This window comes from Mercenaria mercenaria, chromosome 2, assembly GCF_021730395.1.
Source record: "Mercenaria mercenaria strain notata chromosome 2, MADL_Memer_1, whole genome shotgun sequence".
Taxonomy (NCBI): domain Eukaryota; kingdom Metazoa; phylum Mollusca; class Bivalvia; order Venerida; family Veneridae; genus Mercenaria; species Mercenaria mercenaria.
Window position 1 is genome coordinate 42,111,181 of NC_069362.1, and position 18,924 is coordinate 42,130,104.

Here is an 18,924-nt window from a genome sequence, read left to right on the forward strand (position 1 = left end):
CAACTTACAGCACATCTGTTTTCAACCATTTGAGCACATCCTGAGCCATCATCTCTTACACAACAAGCCGAGGACCTTTCCTGGTCTAAATCTTTGTTCAAGCCTTTCTCTATACCCTGATCTCTTCTCATACAAGGGGAATACTTGGCACCAAGATGTATCAAATCAGCCTTAGGAAATGCATGACAATCATTGAATTTCCTTAAATACAGTTACTTTAGTTAGTGGACCCATAAACGTAATTTCTAATTTCTACAACTGTCATTATGGGTCCACTACATTTACTTTTACTATGAAAAGTTTAGGTTCACACAAATTTTTTCCCCATAGGCTTACATTATGTTTCTTAATAATATACATTTTCATATCTTTATATCTAAGTTATAACATGTTTAATCCAAACATATATATATATTAGATATAAAGATATGAAAATGTATTTACATGTCTTTAGAGAAAAAGTTTAAGCAAATTTTGTAAGCAGTACATTTGTGTATTTGTGTATTCAGTTATATTGCAGTCAGTTAACTAAACCAGAGTTCCTGAAATTCTTATTAATTAACATGCTTTCCATAAGTAACTGACAACTTTTCCACATCAGCCAGTGATGAGGAAAACATAATTTTGAAGGCATTGTCATCAGTCAATCACCAAGGAAAACATATATCTCCTGGAGATTATAACTCATTACTTCCCTATTTCATGTCTTGAAAATCATCTATTTACATAACCAGGCTTTTGAGGTGAAGTACTTTATAACACAGCCCAAAAATATACGAGTCACTTTTCATGTACGAAATCTTGTAAAATGAGTCAAGTTTAAAAGTGTCTAAAGATGTTTTTATAAAACATACCTGCCGAGGTCCTATCCACAAGTTATCAGGTTCTACATATCTTGTCAGTTCATATGCCAAGTTTGGTTTCAAAATCTGAAATGAAATAGGTTAGTTGGCATATCAGTAGAAACATTTTACAGGGAGTTCATTGACAACTGGGGCATCTACTGAAGAAGTTTTAAACAAGAACAAAACATTTAAACAAAGTTTTCAGTTTCCTCAAAATATTTTTAAAATATTTTTCTTTACCCTTTTCACAGTATCGATATCCAGAAAATTCATTATCAACAAAAAATTGACATTGCAATAGACGCCGATAGCCTTACATCAAAGTAGCAAAATCAGGAGTTAGCTGACAATTCTAAAATGAAACGTCTTATCAAATGTACAAAAGAATTTATATTGAACTCACAGCTTCCGAGTATTCTGTTTCAGACGATCCAATGGGTGCAATACCATACACGGCCACAGACACTATAAATACCACCACTTGTACAAACGTCACCCAGTACGTGAAAAATGGCCTGTAAAAAATCAAATGTACTATTTAGTTCACTATAACATACAATATAATCAAAAGGTTCTACAGTCTCTACTATGCAAACTTTACCATGAATTAACCCTGGTTTTATCATACAGCTTTGTTCTCATCATCAAGTGTGTATGGCAAAGAATTACCAATAGCTAAACGGATGTGGTTTTTTTCCCCACATATTCTACATTTATCTCCCAGCATAAATCTTTATATTCTTCCGAGTATGACAATCCATCAGCCTCAAGTAAATAATTTGCAAATACTTCTTGCCAACACACATTACATTAATAAACACTTCTTTCTTCATCATGTTTTACATTAAGTATTCTAAATAAATTTTTGTCAAAGCATGAAGTTGCAAATGTTTCCACCAATCTGCAACTAAAATATACTGTGTTCCAAGTAACTCATATACAACAAAACATCCACAACTACTATAGGAGGAAAAAAGTACAAAAGCAGAGAATTAACTTGACTTGGAATCAAACTTTTCACACTGCCAAAAACAAATCTTACCTATGATCATCTAACTCATCAATCTGCTTCTTCACATATGAGTTCATTCTATCTGGACGGTAATTTCTCTGGAACAAACGCCCAACAAAGCCCATACCAACATGTCTCTTGTCTCTCTCAGTAACAGAATGGACAATCTCCTGACGAATTCTCCTCATACCAAAGTCTGGCATATCTAAGCCGGGATCTGGTGTGCCCGGGGCAGGTTTGGGTTGTGCTCCAGGTCTCCATCCAGCCATTGGTGCTGCCCTACTAAATGAAAATGAAAATGAAAATCAAATGAAAATGAAAATCAATCAATTCTAAGCTTCAATAGTGCGAGTTCAAAGACATTTTTGAATCAACACTGCAAATACTAAGAACATCTGGATCCTCCAGAAAATCTCAAATGTAGTAATGCAAACACACCTTTTTAATAGCAAATCAAGCATACACTTAATACTAACTAGAGCTGCTTTTGAGAAAAGTGCTTGTCTCCCACAACTGCCTAATCATCTGAATAGTAGTATATGAGTCAACCATGCACCAAGACCTCACCTGCCTAATCAGACTTTCAGTGCTTTGGTTATTCCCAATCAGACTTTCAGTGCTTTGATTATGAAAAACAAGTTTCAAGGGCCATAATTCCGAAGTACCTAGGCCATTCTGGCTAGTTATCGAACTTGCCCGAGGACTTACTGGCTAACACAATTTGTTCCAAGTTTGATGCAGATCGGATGAGATACATGTATGTTCGACTTAGAGCGCAGACAAGATTTCTGACAGAAACACACACACACAGACAGACAGGAGTAAATCAATGTCTCTCTCCACACAGTGGTGTGGGAGACATAATTAAAGTACAGGAAAGTTAAAACATTAACTTCAGAGGAATCCTATTCATTTTACTTTGACAAGCTCATCGGTTTTTCTTCAACTATGGGGGAAGGGTGTCAGTGCCCTCTGGAGGGAAAAAATGCATCATAAAGGGTGAAAAAGGGGACAACTGGCAGAAAATTGACGTGGTATTTTTAATAAAATTGTAATACTTCAAAAGAAAATTATTTAGTAATGACTCAATTGACTGTAATGGTTTCCATTTCAAGTTTTTATGTGGTAGGAATTCTGGTTAAAAAATGTAAATCACATAAATTTTTCTTTTATTTCTGCGGGGAATTCTGTCAAAAGTAGGGGGAGAAAAACACACAGTTTTTTTAGGTGAATGGGGAGCAATTTTTCCCAATATTTTGGTGGAAAAAACAACAACACTGGAACACTGCCTGCCAAAGGGGCCATCTTAGATTTGAATAAACATTAGCCAGCAGTCTATGAAGTTTTTTTTCATGACCAGAAAAAGTTTAAATGAGGTTATGTAAGATTAGAACCAAAGTTAGAAAATGTTTCGATTCTTTTGCCAAGTGGCACAGCTTCGTTATACATACCTGAGAGGCGCTGTTTCAGCAAGATCTGCACTTGTTTCCTCTCGTATTTTAGCTAACTGTTTCTCAGGTATACCAGCTGTTGGCTCATCATAGAATACATCATCTACCAGACTTAACTGATCATGTTCAGGCATCTGAAACTATTTTATTTCATAATGTAAGTTTCACTGAATGGAAGTTATATTTCTGAACAATTTAACTACTTGTGGAACCAGAAACTGATCTACTGTATCAGTGGAAAATCGAGAAGGAAAGTTTGCAGACTTTGCAAATTCAAGGAATTCTCAAAAACATTAGTCAGCATAAATGTCGATGTCCACCAAGACAGGTCATTATAGTCATGTAAAGATAAACAAACTTAAGCTTTGGCACTTCAGTTTTCTGCGATCTGCAAATATTTCCACTTGTGAAATGCCTTGAATAGGCAATTGTCAAACTTTCTGACCAGCTTTTGAATATATCCACCAATACTGCACACTCAAGTTAAACATAATTGATTAATACTGTTGGACTTATCCATTACATCAAACTAAGAGACCAGAACGATACCTGAAATCACGCTCACCTCTTCCCACATGACCAGTTTTGAGTATGACTCGTTTTTTCTATTATCTTGACATAAGTGACCTTGTTTTAGAGCTCAAGTCACTCATGTTTTGAACTTGACCTAGATATGTACAAGATAAAAATTCTGACTCATTTATTTTTTAATGAAGATCCATGAAAGGAATCATGGACACTAGAGAGGTCACAAGTTATCTAATTATTGACCTATTGACCTAGTTTTACGAATACATGACCCTGTTTTGAACTTTACCCTATAATATCATCAAGGTGAACTTCTCACTAATTTTCATAAGATCTCATGAAAAATATGCCTCTAGGAGGTCACAATGTATTTTTCTATTGTTAATACCACTGGCCTAGTTTTTGACCGCAAGTTACCCAGTTTCGAAACTGACCTAGATCATCATCAAGGTTAACAATCAGATCAATTTCATGAAGATCTTGAAAAAAAATAGTGGTACTCTAGAGAAGTCAGATCAAAGATTAATAATTTTAGACCTACTGACCTAGTTTATGACCGCAGTTGACCTAGTTTCGACTGACCAGATATCATCAAACGACATTCCAGACACCAACTTAATACAGAATTCCATACAAAAGTATGGCTCTAAGAGGTCACAAGTTTTTTTATTTACTTTCACCTCTAGGCCTAGTTTATTTAAGGCACGTTACCAGTTTACAAATTTGACCTAGATATCATCAAGGTAAGATATTGATGACCAATTATAATAATCCATTCACAAGGTGAATGGCCTCTAAAGAGGACACAAGGTTGTCTATTTTAGACCAACTAGACCTAGCTTTTTGATCGACACATACCCTGTTTGCTAACATGATCTAGAAATATATCAAGATACACATTACTGACCAATTTTCTATCAGATCCCATGAAAAAAATGGTCTATTAGACTCTACTGAACCTAGATTTTTTGACCGCACGTGACCATGTTCAAATTTGCCTAGATTTTATCAAAGGTGAACATTCTTAAGACAAATTTTTATGAGATCCATTTCACAATAATGTGCCTCTAGAAGGACCAAGGTTTTTTCTATTTTAGACCTACAAACTAATTATTTTATAGGCACGTGAATCACTTTTCGAACTTGACCTGATATCATTCAGATCGACATTCATACCAACTTTCATACAGATCCCATAAAAACATAGAGCTATCACTAAAGGGGAGAATGTACCCCTCCGCATGCACCGACACAGTACATTGCACTTTGACGCACACAGAGATTGCATAATTATTGTGACAGTAAATGTATATAGACGTATGTATACATATAGTAACAAAACAAAAATCCCATAACTATGCAGAATATTTATCTAAAAGAATGTAACATGCATCATGCACAACTAGAGTTGGTACTGATCACTTGTGTAATTTTATTAAATTGTGTGTAAGGGTTTGGTAGATTAGGCACGCACAAGATTGCATATGCAGACTGTATTACATAGTAAGTTAACAAGAAACAAAGTCCCATATCTCTGCCAATTTTCGCTGAAAGAACCTAACATGCCCCATGGTACACACTGTTGTTACTGATCACTTGTGTGAAATTTCATTAAATTGTGTCAAGGGGATGAGGACAGATGGTGTCACAAGTTTGTCTATGTATATATATAGTAAAAAAAAAACAAAGTCCCATAACTCTGCAAATTTTTTTTCTGAAAGAACCTAACATGCCCAATGCACAACTACTGTTGTTACTGATCACTTTTTGTGAAGTTTCATTAAATTGTGTCAAGGGGGTAGGAAAATGGTGCGCACAAAATTGTCTATGTATATAGTATAGTAACAAAAAAGCAAAGTCCCCCTAACTCCCGCAAATTTTTTTTCTAAAAGAACCTAATCTGCCCCATGCACAACTACTGTTTGGACTGATCACTTGTGTGAAGTTTCTTAAATTGGTGTCAAGGGAAGGGGGAGAAGGTGGCCACAGATTGTGTCTATTAATAGTATAGTTACAAAAAACAAAGTCCCATAACTCTGCAATTTTTTTTCCCAAAAAAACCTAACATGCCCATGCCAACACTGTTGGATGATCACTTGTGTTTAAGTTTCATTAAATTCTGTCAAGGGGGTAAGGGAGATGGTGCGCACAAGAATTTCGTCACGGACAGACGGACAGACAGAAAAAACGGACAGACAGCAGACAGACGACAACGAAACAGTAAACCCCCCCTTACAACTTGTTTCGGGGGTTTCAAAAATGGGTCAGAGAGGAACACAAGGTTTTATTATAATGACCTAGTTTTTGAGGCACGGACCATTGGAACTTGATCTAGATATCATCAAGGTGAACATTCTGACCAATTTTCATGAAGATCTCATGAAATAAAAGGCCTCTAGAGAGGTCACAAAGGGTTTTTATTTTTAAAACTACTGACCTAGTTTTTGACCGCATTGACCAGTTCGAACTTGACCTAATATCATCAGACGAACATTCAGACTAACTTTCATACAGATCCATGAAAAATTATTGGGCCCTTTTAAAAGGTCACAAAGATTTTCTATTATTTGACCTACTGACCTAGTTTTTGAGGCACGTGACCCAGTTTCAACTTGACCTAGATATTAATCAAGGGAACGTTCGACCAATTTTCATGAAGATCTCAGAAATTATGGCCTTTGAGGGTCACAAGTTTCTATTTTTAGACCTACTACCTAGTTTTTGACCGCAGCTGACCCATTTCGAACTTGACCTAGATATCATCAAGGTGAACAACTGACCAAATTTTCATGAAGACTTGTGAAATATATGCCTCTAAAGGTCACAAGGTTTTCTATTTTAGACCTACTGACCTAGTTTTTTGAAGGCATGACCCATTCGAACTGACCAATATCATCAAGTGAACATCTGACCAACTTTCATAAAACCCATGAAAAAAGTCCTCTAAGTGGTCACAACAAAGATTTACGGACGCAGGCACGCACGGGCGACGACACCGCACGTCACAAAAGCTCACCTTGTCACTTTGTGACAGGTGAGCTAAAAAGTGAAATGTAAGACAACAGACAGAATAACAGAAACACAGGATAAAGCAGCAGATCTCTTACTTACAACAGAGGACAAAAGGTTACCAAATCATTTCTAATACTCAATTTATTTCTTTAACTTCAACATTTGAGAGCAGACTGCATCAGGACTGTCAAAATTTTATACTTTCCTAAGCCACCCCATAAGTTGTTATTATTCCATAACCTTATGTCAATGGTAAGTGATAATAAATTGCTATTCTTTTTATTCTTTTTAATCTTTTATACAGATATGATTAACGAAATACAAAAGCATAGCTATCACCAAGTTCACCCTACATCCCCCATACTCCACTAGACTACTGAGCATAGCCCTTTCACTCGCTTGCCTCAACTTTTCTGTTCCCAAAAAATATACATACATGCTTGATCAACCCACTTTTCCACAAATTCAAACAGAGGTTTATGTAGTACAACAAATGAATGTTTTATACTGTTTAAAATTAAGATATATTTAATTTAACCCTTACCCTGCTAAATTTCTATAATGAACTAGTCCATCTTTCAATTTGGACAGTACCATTAACTGTTTAAAGGGGTGCTTACCAAAAACATACTGACTGAATGGTGAACAGTTCAGATTATGATCAGACTGCAAGGCAGAATCCACAGTGTCCAGCTGATTAGGGTTAGGAAAAATTGAGTTAATTATACTGGATCTCACGCCAAAAGCTCATAAAATCACAAAACCACACACAAAAAAACCCAATGTATATTCCAAGGCTAATCTGCCAAACCACTACAAAGTTAAAATGAAATAACAATACAGTAGTAGTATATTTAGACTTATTAACCTTTAAGTTTCAATTTCAGGCACGGAATTTAACTGTTTCTACCAAAGCTCCTAAGTCCTATCACTTATATAATGTTAAGTATAATATAGAGTAGGACTTGTAAATAACATCCCCAGGGAGTGGTACATCCCTAAAAAGGGTGATATGAGTGTCGCTGTGCAAAAACCAACATTAGGGCATTGTGACCAGTAACTGTATGGATCCAACTCAGCCTGCACATGCATACTGTCTGATCTGGATCCATACTGTTTGCTTATCAGTCGCATACAAGCGCTGAAACTGATAACGTGAGGATAACAAACAGTACAGATGTGCACTGATCTGGATTCTTCCTGGTTGCAATGCCCTTATGTTAGTTTTCGAACAGAGATGGTCATATATTCTTTCCAAATTACATGTAATTCTGAGAAATTCAATATTAATATCTGCATAGCAAAAATCTACATGTAAAACCAGAACATTGCAGTTTTCCTGATGGATTTTTACTCAAAAGGGTTTGCATGGTTGCTTAAAAATGGTAACATGTTGAGATTTTTGATATCATTTTCCAATCTAAAGTACTGAATTAAATTGTAGCCAACTGCAAGTACTGCACTAGGCCTTTGACATTTAAACATATCTTTAACTCTACAAAATTAATGTATTTTATATTGCATATATCATTGTTACAATGCACATGATACACATTCTTATTGTCTACGTACAGTTATAGTCTGCATTCCTTTCCAGGTCATTTTTAGAACAGAGTCTTTGCGTGTTCTTCTTGCAGGAAATCCACCTCTGGTACTCGGAGTGTATGTACTTGTGCTCGAAAGTGGGGTTGTACGTCTAGAATACTGGGCACCAGCACTGTATCTGGCTCCAGGAGCTTAAAATATAGAAGTTAATACTGAAGCAATACACTTTTCATCTGTTACATTAAACTGTTAACAGGTCAGGTGTTTATTTTTATTTTTCATATTTTATATGTGACAACCGTCTCACTCCTAGGTACTTTCATCTATTTCATTTTCTTTTTATTTTATGCATAACTATGTCCAAATATTCATTCTGTAACTAACTTTAACCCTTAACCTGCTGGCGGCAGATGATTCTGCCTTTGCGACCAGTGTAGACCAAGATCAGTCTGCATATCCGTGCAGTCTGATCATGGTCTGCACTGTTCGCTATTCAGTTAGTAAATTTTCAGTGAACACCCCTTCGAATAATAAATGGTATTGCCCAAACTGAATGATGGAACAGTCCATTTTAGAAATTTAGCAGGCTAAGGGTTAAGAGTATGAACAGATGCACGTAAACAAAAGTTACCTGACACATCAAGTATTGTCACAAAGATACATATAATGAGAGAGGGCCAGGACCCTTTCCCACAGTGGTGAAGGCCCTGGGTTCTATTCCTGGCAGCAGTGTGCACTTGGACAAGGCACTTTATCGTCATTGCCTCAGTGGATCCCGATATAAATGGATACCAGCAAATTGCTGAGGGTAAGGTATAATTGGTTTTAGCTATTCTTATAATAGAGTCGCTCAAAAGCTCTAGTTTCATTGTTTCACAAAGCGATAGTAAATAAAATTTACCTTAAGTTTACTTTTACCTTTTTTACTTTTATGACATGAAGTTCCATTTTATTTCATTTGCACATAACTTAATAAAATTCTCGTAAAATATCACTATCTGATTCAAGAAATATATTAAAGAACATAGTGTGACTATAATCAATTCCCCTTTTCGGTGAAAAATTAGAAATTAATCAACACAACACGCACATAAACATCAACAGAGCCTTATCACTCACAGCACATGATAAGCAGTGAGTGATATGGCTTATATCTCCCTGACACACAGTATTTCATCGATTAGCAGAAAACAAAATGGTTCTTACCTTTCAGTGGGTCATGTATATATCTTACTGAGGAGTCAAGCTCATCAAAGTCAGTTGTTTTAGTCATATATCCATCCTTCACCTTTCCACGGTAGTAACGCATGTGACGGTTTTGCCATTTAGAAGACTTTTGACAGTCCTCGTCACCAAGTCCAAAAAAGTCTGCAACGCTATGCTTAACTGACCTACAAAGTAGAATAGAATCAGAAAAATCTGTCTATTGACAATGTATGTGTTAAATGAGATAATATTGCCAAAAATGTGGTAGGAAGTCTCTGAACTTGTTATTGCAAAGTTTTCTGTTGCTCTTCGATCAAATTAAAAAAGTAACAAGAGCTGTCCGTAAGACAGCGCGCTCCACTATCCGGCGATTTGACAGTAAAATGAATATATGTCTCAATAAGAGACCTCTACTTTAAAAGGAAGGTACACCAAGGGGCATAATTCTGTCAAGAACACAAATTAGTTACTGGGATTGTTACCACACATGCAGATGCTGATGGTAAAGATATATTTTGAGTTTCAAGTCTTATCTTATAAAGTACCAAAGTTATGTCCAGAAAACAAAGTTTGTTAAAAAATTTAAGTATGAAAGGGGCATAATTTGGTCAAAAATACAAATCAGTGTTATGGGGATTGTTACCACACATGCAGATGATGATGATAAAGATAAATTTTAAGTTTCAAGTCTTTATCTTATATTGCATTAAAGTTATATCCAAAAAGCAAAGATTGCAAAAAAAACTTTAAGTACAAAAGGGGCATAATTCTGTCAAAAATACAATTAGAGTTATGGGATTTGTAACCATACATGCAGATGATGATTATAAAGAAACATTTTTAATTTCAAGTCATCATCTTTTAAAGTACCAAAGATATGTCTATAAACGAAATTTCGAAAAAATTTAACACGAATAATTCCAAGTATAACAACTTTTTGACCTTGACCTTGGGTATAATGGGCCCAGCCCCTACACATAATTTGTTTGTATGCTGAACAATGTTTATGCGAACTTACAGTAAGATATAAGCAATAGTAACAAAGATATGACAGAAAAACAAAGGTTGTCGAAAAACTTTAACCTTAAAAATAACCTAAGTATAACACCTTGGTGACCTTGACCTTGGGTATAATGGGCCCAGCCCCTGTACATACTTTGTTTGTATGCTGGGCAATGTTATGTTAAGTTACAGTAAGATATAAGCAATAGTAACAAAGCTATGAGAGAAAAACAAAGGTTGCCGAAAAACTTTAACCTTAAAAATGACCTAAGTATAACACCTTGGTGACCTTGACCTTGGGTATAATGGGCTCAGCCCCTACACATACTTTGTTTGTATACTGGACAATGTTTATGTGAAGTTACAGTAAGATATAAGCAATAGTAACAAAGATATGACAGAAAAACAAAGGTAGCCGAAAAACTTAAACCAAGAAAGGTCATGCCGATGCCGGGGCGAGTAGAATAGCCCCCCTATTCTCCGAATAGTGGAGCTAAAAAATGTACTATATGGTATATTTTTCTGGTTTGCCACCTGTGTGAAAACATAATGGTTGTAATGAACAAAACACTTGGCCACGGAAAAGGTAAGGTAGCTGTATGTTTATATCAACAAGCAGATTAAACAGTGATTGCATTATACATAACAGATATAGTTCTGAAAATCCTGAGGCCATGCTTGACAATGATAAATTGGAGTACAGAGAGTCAAAGACAAGTGAATTTCATAATTTGAGAAAATCTATGTATATTGAGTTAAAAAGAAAATTAGCAACGGAAAGGATGATGGTGATATACACACGTATCTTTTGATATGGCAAAGGTATTGGAACTTGTAACTGTCCATGATATTGCCAAGGAAGACTGAGTGCAGGCTATAGAACCCTTAGATCAGTTTTACAATTATGAAACAGAGGTTGTCCTAATTCCTGGAGACATTCACAATTTTGTTGAAAACAAAAGTGCTGTCCCAACATTGCTAAATGCAGAAAAACTAGAAACTGAATGGCCAAGGTTAAACTGGATCTATTTTTTTTTTTTGTTGGGTTTAACATCGCACTTACACAATTAAAGGTCATAATATCATGGCAACTTTCGAGCTTTTCATGGTGCAGGAACTTGAGGAAGACTCAAGGTGCCCTTCTGTCATCATTTCATCATGGGCTGGCACCTGGGTAAAACCCTGACCATGGCTTTTTGCACATGAAACCCACACAGGTGAGGGACAAGTGATTTGAACTCAGCTACCTTAACCACTCTGCTATGCGGGCCCTTGATCTACTGAATGCTTATATTTACCTGCCAATTTTGCTCATTCTAGATTGCTGATGCTGCAGTCTTTTCTCGTATCTACCTGTGCCAGCTGGGGCACTTACTTGACGATCCATCCCTGTTTTCAAAATCCTGAAAATAAACAATTATTCTTTGAGAAGCCACAATTCATTTGTTTATATAATATCATACAGATATTTCATCATCTACATCAAGAAATTTTACAGCCTACTACTGAGGCTACTGTATGAGCTCTCTAGGATGAATAAAGACTCCATGACAGTAATGTATGAATCAAAGAATTATAGTTCACAAGCAGAGCTATTTTTTGTGATGACTTGACAAAACACAAAGTATCTTAAGTTGTTCATCCTCTATCTTTGACATATCAAGTTCAATGTAGGGAAACTGTCACTCATTTGTGTAGAAGTCATTAATACTGGTACAGAATCAAGGAACACTGTAATCAAACAAGAGGGCCAAGATGGCCCTAGGTCGCTCACCTGAGAAACACACCGTAACAGTGTAAACATGTTTGACCTAGTGATTTCATGGAAACAAATATTCTGACCAATTTTCATTAAGAATAGACCAAAAATGTGGCATCTTAAGTGTAAACAAGTATTTTCTTCAATTTGACCTAGCCAAGATGACCTACATTTGAACTTGACCTAGATTTGATCAAGGCAATCATTCTGACCAAATTTCATCAGTCTCAATTGAAAAATACAGCCTCTATCACATACAAAACGTTTTATTTGATTTGTCCTAGCGACCTAGTTTTTGACCCCAGATGCCCCATATTCAAACTTGAACTTAATTTCATCAAGGCTATCATTCTGACCAAATATCATGAAGATCAGTTGAGAAATACAGTCTCTATTGCATACAAAAGGTTTTTCTTTGATTTGACCTAGTGACCTAGTTTTTGACCATAGATGACCCATATTCTAACTTGGCCTAGATTCCATCAAGGCAATCATTCTGACCAAATTTCATGAAGATCAATTGAAATATATAGCCTCTATCGCATACACAAAATTTTTCTATAATTTGACCTAGTGACCTAGTTTTTGACCCCAGATGACCCATATTCAAACTCAACCTAGATTTCATCAAGGCAATCATTCCGACCAAATTTCATGAAGATAAATTGAAAAATACAGCCTCTATCGCATACACAAGGTTTTCCTTTGATTTGACCTAGTGACCTAGTTTTTGAACCTAGATGACCCATTTTAAAACTTGGCCTAGATTTCATCAAGATAATCATTCTGACAAAAATTCATAAGATCTGTTGAAAAATACAGCCTCTATCGCATACACAACGTTTTTCTTTGATTTGACCTAGTTTTTGACCCAGATGACCCATATTCGAACTTGGCCTAGATTTCATCAAGGTAATCATTCTGACAAAATTTCATGAAAATCAATTGAAAAATACAGCCTCTATCGCACACACAAGGTTTTTCTTTGATTTGATCTAGTGACCTAGTTTTTGAGCCCAGATGACCCATTTTCGAACTCGGCAAAATTTCATGAATTCAGTTGAAAAATACAGCCTCTATCGCATACACAAACTGACAGACGACAGACAGATGCCAGACATGGAGCGATCACAAAAACTCACCCGAGCATTGCTCAGGTGAGCTAAAAACTGAAATACTATTAGTAAACCCAATTTAACAAAAACGTTACCTGTATAGAACTGATGCACAGGTCTAAAACCTGTTAAAGGTACATATTAAAAAAAAATTATTTAAATTACTGAAAGGGGCATATCAGCAAGCGGCTCCGCTCCCATCAGCAATAAATAATATTATGCAAATAATTTTTTCAAGAGAGAAACCCTGTCTTAATAAAAAAAATTATATCTAGTACCGGTAATTGTAATGTAAAGACTAAACTCTACAATGTTTGATTGTTCATATTAAGAAACTCTCAAGTAAATTATTATATGAGCCGTGCCATGGGAAAACCAACATAGTGGGTATGCGACCAGCATGGATCCAGACCAGCCTGCGCATCCGCGCAGACTGGTCAGGATCCATGCTGTTCACTAATAGTTTCTCCAATTCCAATAGGCTTTAAAAGCGAACAGCATGGAGCCTGACCAGACTGCGCGGATGCGCAGGCTGGTCTGGATCCATGCTGGTCGCATACCCACTATGTTGGTTTTCCCATGGCACGGCTCATATATTTCTTCAAAAATTAATCCTTGACTGATTCTTACTCTGACAATCATAAATACAGTTTGATTAACTACTTCTGTAACCATGGTAACAGGGTTTTCCAAAAAAATCTACTTTGTTTTCTTATACACCATACTGAATTCTGATAATATTTCATGCCTTGGGTTATTGCCAAAATGCATATTAGATAAATCCATGTTAGTAATAATTTGATTTGAAAATAAAGATTTATATTTTAATATTTTCATCAAATATTTTAAAATATACTGACATTTAGAAACCTTGAACAAGAAACTGAGAAAGATATATATATTTAAACAGTTTTGCAGGAGGGTCAAATGCTTCCCTGTACTATTGAGTCTTTTCCTGTGACAGAAACAATGATGAAACTCAAACTGTTACCTAAAGTAGCATTAGTAGTGTGTATTTTCCAATCAAATTCACAAAATAACTTTTTTTATTTTTCATGTCAATATGGTGTTCTAGACAACTGTAAAACCTATAAAACATTCTTAAAAAATCTCAATTTGTGGGTAGTGTGTAGTTCCAACAAAGTTAATATAAAATTCCTATTCATCTCTACCTTCAAAGGTTTTACGGTAATCCACAAATTCATATCCCCAAGAAATAGCCATTCTGGTCTAAAACCACAAAATCATATGCCCAGGAAAAATAATTACTTTACGGGAAACTTAACATCGATAAAGACAATAATAAATAATATTATCCATGATAAAATTTGATCTGTAAGTATGTATTTATTTACCTATAATTGAGGATATCCAGCTGTACGAGGATGTAAGGCCAGAAGGAAGTCCAGTATAATGAGGATGTAAGGCCAAAATTAAAATCAGATTTGCTTCCTGACTCCTAACTCGCCCACTGAAAACACTGCACTCCAATTTTTTTTACAGGATTTTTAACAAAAGGGTCAAGATGGCCCTAGGTTGATAACCTGAGAATCACACCATAACAGTGTAAACATGTTTGACCTAGTGATTTCATGGAAACAAATATTCTGACCAATTTTCATTAAGATTGGACCAAAAATATGGTCTCTTAAGTATAAACAAGTATTTTCTTCAATTTGACCTAGTGACCTAGTTTTTGAGCCAAGATGACCTACATTCAAACTTGACCTAGACTTGATCAAGGCAATCATTTTGACCAAATTCCATGAAACTAAATTGAAAAATACAGCCTCTATCACATACAAATTGTTTTTCTTTGATCTGTCCTAGCAACCTAGTTTTTGACCCCGGATGACCCATATTCATTCTTGACCTTAAATTCATCAAGGCTTTCATTCTGACCAAATTTCATGAAGATCAACTGAACAAGAGCTAGTAGAACACAAAATGCCCCCCTTGATGCATTCAGTAATTGCACAAGGAACAGAAATTATTTGGTCACTGTACACAAAAGTTCTATTGTTCTGGGTCAATGTGACCTTGACCTTTGACCTATTGACCTCAAAATCAACAGGGGTCATCTGTTGCTCATTATTAACCTCTCTATCAACTTTCACGATCCTATGCCCAAGCGTTCTTAAGTTCTCGTCCAGAAACGGTTTAATTGTCCTGGGTCACTGTGGCCTTGACCTCTGCTCTCAAAATCAATAGGGGTCATCTGCCGGTCATGACCAACCTCCTTATCAATTTTCATGATCCTTGGCCCAAGCGTTCTTGAGTTACCATCTGGAAACCCTTTCACTGTTCCTGGTCACTGTGACATTGACCTTTGACCTACTGACCTCAAAATCAATAGAGGTCATCTGCTGATTATGATCAACTTCCCTTTCAAGTTTTGTGATTCTAGGCCCAAGCGTTCTTGAGTTATCATCCGGAAACGGATTGGTCTACATACCGATCGACAGACCGACCGACATCTGCAAAACAATATACCCCTCCTTCTTCGAAGGGGGGCATAAAAATACAGTCTCTATTGCATACACAAGGTTTTTTCTTAATTTGACCTAGTGACCTAGTTTCTGACCACAGATTACCCATATTCTAACTTGACCTAGATTGCATCAAGGCAATCTTTCTGACTAAATTTTATGAATATCCAGTGTAAAATGCAGCCCCTACTGCATACACAAGGTTTTTCTTTTATTTGACTGGGTGACCTAGTTTTTGACCCTAGATGACCCATATTCTAACTTGGCCTAGATATCATCCAGACAAACATTCTGATCAAATTTCATGAAGATCCGGTATAAGATGCAGCCCCTATTGCATTCACATGGTTTTTCTTTGATTTGACCTAGTGACCTAGTTTTTGATCCCAGATGACCCATATTCATATTTAACCTAGATTTCATCAAGGCAATCATTCTGACCAAAAATCATGAAGATCAATTGAAAAATACAGCCTCTATCGCATACACAAGATTTTTCTTAGATTTGACCTAGTGACCTAGTTTTTGATCCCAGATGACCCATTTTCGAACTTGGCCTAGATTTCATCTAGGTTATCATTCTGACAAAATTTCATGAAGATCAGTTGAAAAATACAGCCTCTATCGCATACACAAGGTTTTTCTTTGATTTGACCTAGTGACCTAGTTTTGATTCCGGATGACCCATTTTCGAACTTTTCCTAGATTTCATCAAGGTTATCATTCTGACAAAATTTCATGAAGATCAGTTGAAAAATACAGCCTCTATCGCACAAACAAGCTAAATGTTGACAGACGCCGAGCGATCACAATAACTCACCGGAGCATTGCTCAGGTGAGCTAAAAATAAACAAAACACCTTCAAGGATAAACATTTAGGTGTTGCACTTATTTATTAAAGTTATTTTCTAAATACTTGAATATATAAGAAACATTTCAAATATCTTTTTTGATAAAATTCCTTCCCCAACTGAAAAATTATCTCCCTTTCCCATTAAGCCAAATAAGAAATAAGTAGTTTTTGAAAATCTATATATTTATCCCTTAAATTCACAGTACCGGTAACTGGACCTCTAGAAATTTCAAAATGTTAAGATAGTCTATTAGAATTTGAAGAAGCACAGATATTATTTCTGTACATCAGTCTTGAAAATTGCAAAATGTTTCTAGAAGTTATCAACCATCTTTCGGAGAAAAAAGTTTGAACATCACCAAATTAATTTATAGAAAGAAAGAATTGTTTTACATGAAAATTAAATAGCATATAAAACATTTGTATTATTTTACAAAACCATTGTTAATTTACTCATATATGTACTGAATTTTGGCATTCTTTTTTAAAGGGGGACAACTCTTTTAAGTATCCGATTCTACCGGACAGAACAGATAAAAATGTATTTGACAGATAGGTTGTTTGTAAAGATGTTGTTTGTTTACTAAAAATTTCTGTGGTTTTCTGATATACTGCTAAACCGTAAGCAGATCATAATCTGTCGAGTCATTACTACATTTCTACAGTATATATGTGTAACATGTGCAATTACAAAATGCAATGTACACCATTTAAAGCAGCATGCCTCCAGATCGTTCGACAACAACAACAAATTTTTTTAGATATCTTGAAATAAATGCTGTATTTCTTAAGAAGGCTTTAAAACTTAATTACTGACAAACTTTGTTACGGAAACACATGAGAATTTGCTGTTTTTACTACTTTTTACGATGAAAATCGAAAAGCGTTTGTCACGCTTTTACTCCAGGTAAACTGTCTCGATTATAAATATCTATAGTTTGAAGCCATTATTCACTACTTCAGCTATAGCGTTATTGGTTACGATGACGGGAAATGTCTTTATTGCTGCGGCGGTCCAGGGTTCAATTCCTGGCGCGGTCATATTTTTTTCTTGATTTGGAACTTTTAAAATATTTTAGAAACAAAAATTCATATTCTAATGTTCATAATATGACCAAACTTCAATTCGAAAGAAAGATTATTTTTTAGCCAAATCTGGAGGCATGCTGCTTTAAAGTCTGAATTTATTCATTATTCAGCTGTTATTATTTCCTTTATTATTATTATTATTACTGCATTACAAAGTGTCAATGAAGACATTTAATGATAAATCACATCAATTTATTATAATATGGCATTGGCAACTAATACATGTACTTGGGAATAACAATAACAGAGCAACATAATTTTCATTGCTTATTAAACAATAAACAGCATTTATGTCAGTAATAACGTTAATGTCTTTTACTGGTTAATATTGGTAGACATAATACATATATATTAACTGGGCATTAATTTTAAACTGAAAAGTTTACAAAATGCAATGTACACCATTTAAAGCAGCATGCCTCCAGATCGTTCAACAACAACAACAACAATTTTTTTTAGATATCTTGAAATAAATGCTATATTTCTTAAGAAGACTTTCCTAACAGAAATATGCAGAATAAGTTTGGACATGACTGGACAGTAGTGATGGAACATCAGTTAGAGAAAAAATAATCGGTTGAATGTTATTTATTTTCATACTTGTTTATTCAGATATTTTTGTCTTTAAAGTGACTGTTTTACTTAAAATTCTTATGCTCTTTTGAAAAATAAAGAACTACCGTTATCAGATGTTGTAAAGCTGGTTCCTGGTAAAAAGAAACTTGTTTAGTAATCACTTATTAGTTGCAGACAGGGAAACCACAATAAATTGTAATCCTGTGTCGGGTGGGCTCAGATCAGGGTAGGAATCACTACCATTGCTTTGTTACCAGATCAGATAGAAAATATGATATGTCAAATATGCAGTATTTTAAAAGTTTCATAATGGTGAGTCTTTAAGCTTTCACTGCATATATGATAAGGTATGGTTCTGCCGAAAAGTATGATCACAGAATGACATTATGTTCCTAAAAAGTAGCATTTTGTAGGCATTTTCATGTTGCACTTGAATTTTTCT

At 35.3% G+C, this 18,924-nt stretch overlaps 1 protein-coding gene across 1 annotated transcript in view; it reads right to left on the bottom strand.

Moving 5' to 3' along the window:
- The window catches only part of LOC123563810 (inactive rhomboid protein 1-like), a 30,988-nt gene extending 16,204 nt beyond the window's left edge, over window positions 1-14,784 (bottom strand). Inside the window, exons 1-10 of the mRNA XM_053525393.1 lie at window positions 14,648-14,784; window positions 11,900-12,004; window positions 9,600-9,784; window positions 8,421-8,584; window positions 7,171-7,197; window positions 3,309-3,445; window positions 1,888-2,139; window positions 1,249-1,360; window positions 855-929; window positions 9-170 (exon numbers count right to left, since the gene is read on the bottom strand). Of these exons, the coding sequence (XP_053381368.1) occupies window positions 9-170; window positions 855-929; window positions 1,249-1,360; window positions 1,888-2,139; window positions 3,309-3,445; window positions 7,171-7,197; window positions 8,421-8,584; window positions 9,600-9,784; window positions 11,900-11,988 (1,203 nt within the window). The 5' untranslated portion in view covers window positions 11,989-12,004; window positions 14,648-14,784. The remainder of the gene's footprint in view (window positions 1-8; window positions 171-854; window positions 930-1,248; window positions 1,361-1,887; window positions 2,140-3,308; window positions 3,446-7,170; window positions 7,198-8,420; window positions 8,585-9,599; window positions 9,785-11,899; window positions 12,005-14,647) is intronic.
- Between the last annotated feature and the right edge of the window lie 4,140 nt (window positions 14,785-18,924).